The sequence below is a fragment of the Leiobunum rupestre genome, chromosome 6, assembly GCF_980474605.1.
Source record: "Leiobunum rupestre chromosome 6, qqLeiRupe1.1.hap1, whole genome shotgun sequence".
Taxonomy (NCBI): Eukaryota; Metazoa; Arthropoda; class Arachnida; order Opiliones; family Sclerosomatidae; genus Leiobunum; species Leiobunum rupestre.
In genome coordinates this window covers 50,927,832-50,932,681 of record NC_143389.1, presented here as the reverse complement: position 1 = coordinate 50,932,681, position 4,850 = coordinate 50,927,832, and the positions used below count along the sequence as shown (strand labels likewise).

The 4,850-nt window shown below is 43.1% G+C and overlaps 1 protein-coding gene across 1 annotated transcript; it reads right to left on the bottom strand.

Moving 5' to 3' along the window:
- Positions 1 to 3,726: 3,726 nt before the first annotated feature.
- On the bottom strand, positions 3,727 to 4,294 carry LOC149941409 (uncharacterized). Its single transcript, XM_090179464.1, has 2 exons — positions 4,202 to 4,294; positions 3,727 to 4,143 (listed from the first exon to the last, which is right to left on the bottom strand). Exons 1-2 carry the CDS (start codon positions 4,292 to 4,294, stop codon positions 3,727 to 3,729), a joined length of 510 nt encoding a protein of 169 aa, XP_090035590.1.
- Between the last annotated feature and the right edge of the window lie 556 nt (positions 4,295 to 4,850).

The window sequence follows — 4,850 nt, the reverse complement described above, 5'->3', positions numbered from 1 at the left end:
CTGACGGTTGTAATAAATCCCGTTTCAGTATACCAAATACAACTAGCTATAGACCAAAGAGTCCATAAGTGCCACAAAACCCAAGGAATCATTGGCGTTGTTAGAAAAGTTAGACACCATATAATGTAGATCAGACTGCAATTTCATAAAATGCCGTGGTCCACTGGTTGTGAAACTGAAATTCCTTTTCTATCGTAACAAAAGAGTCATAATAGCAAAGGGTCGGGAAAGGGGAACAAAGGGAGTGGCGGGGCTATTGTTCCAATTAACCTAACATTTTAGCGAACCACCCTCAGCCACCGAAACATTTATGAACTTAAATAATTTAAGAAAATGAAAATACTTCCTAGGGTTCTTTTCCCCCGGTTTAACCTTGGAGTAGCCAAAGGTAGCCCAAAATCTGTGGCTTCCATAGGCGCCAACAAACCATCACTCCCGTCGTTAGATTCAAAGTCTTCTTCCAAAGGTGTCGACTATTGACTTAGAGCGCCAACGATGGAGTCTTGTGACGGTATATAAGAATCGATCTCCTCGAACCTTCGTTTTCCGTCCGGTTTGCTATTCTTAAAGTTCTTTTTCCCCGGAACCTTTCTTTCTCGTAATCGTCGTGAGAAACGGAACGTTCGGAATCTTTTCGACAATGGCGCTCTTATATCTAATCATTTCTACCGCCAACACGCGAGGCTTTTTCTTGTTACTGGGGTTTACAACGTGGTATTCGTTCTTACTGGGATCTCTGACCACGTAAGCCAACGGATTGGTAACGAGTGTTACTAAATTTTGTCTCACACAAACTGAAGCCAGTAATTTCTGGGACCATCTACCCGTATCTCTCTCCGTCGTAAACTTCAAACCCCGGCTTCAAGTGGTATTCTCCTTGGCCATCGACGGCGCGATCGTAGTCGTTTAGATCGATGCTCTGCAAATTTTCGAATACCATAACGGCGTCGTCGATCTGTTTCTGTTCCCCTTCGAACGCGTGTTTTGTTTTTCTGTTGTAGATCTCACAGGGGTTATTCGTCGGTGGCGTTTTACGAAAGATCGCGAACCTAGCTTTGGTAGCGTTTGGCGATCGTGTAACGTAACTTACGTGACTTTTACACGCACCCTTCTATTCGCAATAAAGGGTTGATCGCACTATGGCTAACTTACCTATTCTGCCGTTACAATTAAGTTCGTCCCGGGTGAAACGCGTATCATTCACTATTGGAGATAGCGTAGCATCTGGTCTAGAAAACGGTAAGCTTACAACTATCATGAAATTTAGATTTAAATGGTTATACCAGGGTTTAATAGGGCGAAACAAACAGTAATTAAACACTCAAACATAAAATAAAAAACGCAACATAAACAATTTCCCATACATCAATTCCCACAATATTTACATTAAAAGTCAGCGGTTTTTATACCTCGTCATCGTACACTTGTCTTGGTTCATTGTGGCAGCGCACTCATGGGAGATCTTGTTGGACGCAGGTGGATCACACGCTCACGCACCAGCGCTACCTGCCCACACAACAGCTTGGGCCGACGCGACGCACGGTCGGATCGACTGACTCAGCGAGTTAGATTTTTACGCGAGTCCGCATCTAAGTTTAGCCGGAGAGCGAGCACAACTGATATTATACCACTTAGGGCAAAAGTTATGTCATTTGACGCGATCGTCGTAGGCAAGGTTTCAGCTCCGAGTAGAAGTCAAGTTCCAAGCATGGCTTAAGAAAAACTTAGGGTTATCGGCTCTGCAGCTTAGTTTTGTTCGAGCCTCCTGTCCATCAACGGAGCGTCATTGGCGTCATTGTTTTCAATACCAAATCGTCGGCAATTGGCTGACCTTTTATTACCCAATTGGTGAAGGGGTCACACCCCTTACACCTGGGACACACACGTGGAAAATCTCGTGGCATATGGGGAACACACTATCATCGGTACACCTTCAACATTTGGGAAACATCGGTACACCTTCCACATTTGGGAAACATACGCGACACTTTTCAACATGTGGGATACATTTATAAATCCGCTGGCAAACCATATTTAGAAAAGTTAAAGAAAGAACAAGTATTCGCGGGGTTAAGGAAAGATAAGGAGATGGCCACATGTGACCTTCATTTTACGGTAGAAATACTTTAAAATACAATGGCATTACTTTTTACGCAAGGGGGGAAAAGACAGCAGCAGCTATCGCTTTAAGCGGACAGTAGTGAACGACTTCGGTGCGAGGAAGCGGGAAGCGGGACCCCTAGGCATACGGAGTCATCACTCCCCTACACACAATGGGAATCTTAGGGAATGGTGGAATATGGAGTCAATTACTCCACTCACGTCCCGCGCGAGCTTCGTAAACTACCCCACATGCGGAAACACTCCCTGGAGAAAAATAAACTGAATTCCACGGAATAATAATTAGGATTTTTGAAATATATCTAACGAGAGCTAAGAACTTTTAATGTAACGGCTAAATGCAATAAGTCCATTATTTTATGTTACAATCGCCCTTGTTTTCAAATCAACCTTCAGGTGATTGTCAAAATATTTCACCGTTTCTGGTGGCCAAGTCGGATAATATTCTCCGTATTTTTCATCAAAGTCCTCTCTTGTTTCGCATTCGTGGTTTTTGCTTGATCTAGCCACCGCTGTTCATTTTTCTTCAAGTGATTGTGGCAAACGATTAAATTCGTTTCACCCATTTGAGAAGTGGCCACTATGGCTTGAGTGATAGCCGTTTCTCTATTCGAAAAAATGGGGCAGTTTGATCCAAATTCGTCAAATTTTATTCTTTCGCCACGAAATCGCGCCAAAGCGCTCGTGGACTCCTAGAGATTTGACTGGGTGTATCAGAAAATCGGGACAATGGGATGTTCGACGAGCATCGTGTTTATCATAACAACGATGGTTACGAAAAAGTTACCCAATTTAAAGGTAGTATCGCTATAAATAGCCTGTTCCGTTTCTTCGTCGTCATTCGAAATCTCTAATAGACGATTGACTAACGTAACGGCTTCGGGGTGGCCAAATACGATGGTTCAATTGTTCGTAAAATCTATCTATCGAATGAATTCGTTAAATACCGTACTTTTCAACATTATCACCGCCACCATGCAGAGGGTCATTACAGATCATTTTCTTCTGGTTGATTAGGTACTTCGTATTTCGAACTTGTTTGCGATTTCGAACATTAACCATAGGTCTCAACGCGTCAATATCGTCTTGGACTGCTTCGTTATTAATGTTCGTCAAGTCCCTTTCAGCCGCTATTTGAACGTTCTTGTAAGTTCTAGCGGACGATTTTGAGACATTATCTTTTACATTTTGCAATGTCGATGGTACGGTACGGACGTAGTGATGTCGAGTCCTTTCTTGGTGACAATTTCACGCGCCCTGGGAACCCAAGCCGTTACGTTAGTGAATAACTGCGGTAAATACGCCTGGAGGATTTTTCAGACTGAATATCTGTCTCTTGAATCTCGAAGAATAGTCTTCATCCTTCGGACCAATTTTTATTAATTGGTAAAGCTTAATCAAAGGCGCATCTTTTAATTTTAATATTCCAGATCTTTTCCACTTCATCTTTTTATTTATTTATTCACAGACGGTGTATGGGACACAATAGTCCTCTCACCCACAGTGTTTACAGGCTTTGTTAAAAAAATGAAAACTACAAATTCGGATTTTGATCGTTGTTACATATACAGATATATTTGTTAGTAGTGCGGTAGAGCATTAGTCTTATTTGCCTGATGAGCCGAAGCCTTTATCATTACGGTATGTGCAGTCGAGGGAGTCTACTTCGGCAATAGCAAGGTTTTCTGGCATGACTGTGCAAATGAGTTGAGCAATAGCTTGGTGTTGACTGATGTGAGCTGTTGCCGCCGAGAGATTATAAAGAGGAACAGCTATATTGCCCCGGAAGTCAGCATCTATTACCCCGGCAGCAATATGGATCCCCGTCTCCATTAGAGCTTGTTTGCACGAAATTCGTCCGTATGTGTTCTCAGGAAAGGTAATCGAATTATCAAGCGGTGTAAGAAGCTTCGAGTGCGGAGGTATTTCGGCTGGCTGTGGACTAAAGACGTCGAATCCTGCCGATAACTGAGATCTGCGACATGGAAGCACTGCTTTTGTAGAGAGCCTTTTACACTGCATCTGCTTAAGTAAATAATGTCGTCAATCATTTATTGAAGGGATATCTCTTGTTTAATACGCAATAGAGTTTCAAAGCATCCAGAAAAGCATTTAGGAGAATCAAGTTCCCATCGTAAACGGCGTGTCGGACATGATTTATGGTATAAGGCATAGTAATCTGCAAACTGTGTTGTATGGCTCTATGTAGAGGTAGGAAGTTTTGACAGTGCAGAACGATATGGTCGGTATCTACAACAACATGGCAACTCGTGCAGAGCGGTGAGATGGTTTTGTCATGGAATCGATGTATGAGTTGTCTTGTGGGAAAGCGGCGACAAAGAAACAAGTGCAATAATACTCAACGAGCTCGCTGTTCAAGGTAAGTGGTGGTCTGTGGTTTAAAGAAATCCGGAAGAAACGTTTGGACCTTAGCTTCTGGCGTTGTGCGCCAGGCTGTCGTATAGGCATTGCGAAAAGCGGTTTGATATAAGCGTTGCAGTGTCGACTTGGAGAATGGGAGAAATAGCGTTGTATCGTAAACCCTGGTAATCTATGCCCTCTTAGCTAGGGTGTCTGCTTCCTCGTTGCCCTCGATTCCGCAATGGGACGGACACCACATCAGTAGAATATTGAGGTTTATTTCCATGATGCGTTTAATACTGAATGTCAGCCAGTCAGTCGAGGCATGAGCTAAAAGTTTACCCAACGCAGATTGCGAATCGGTACAA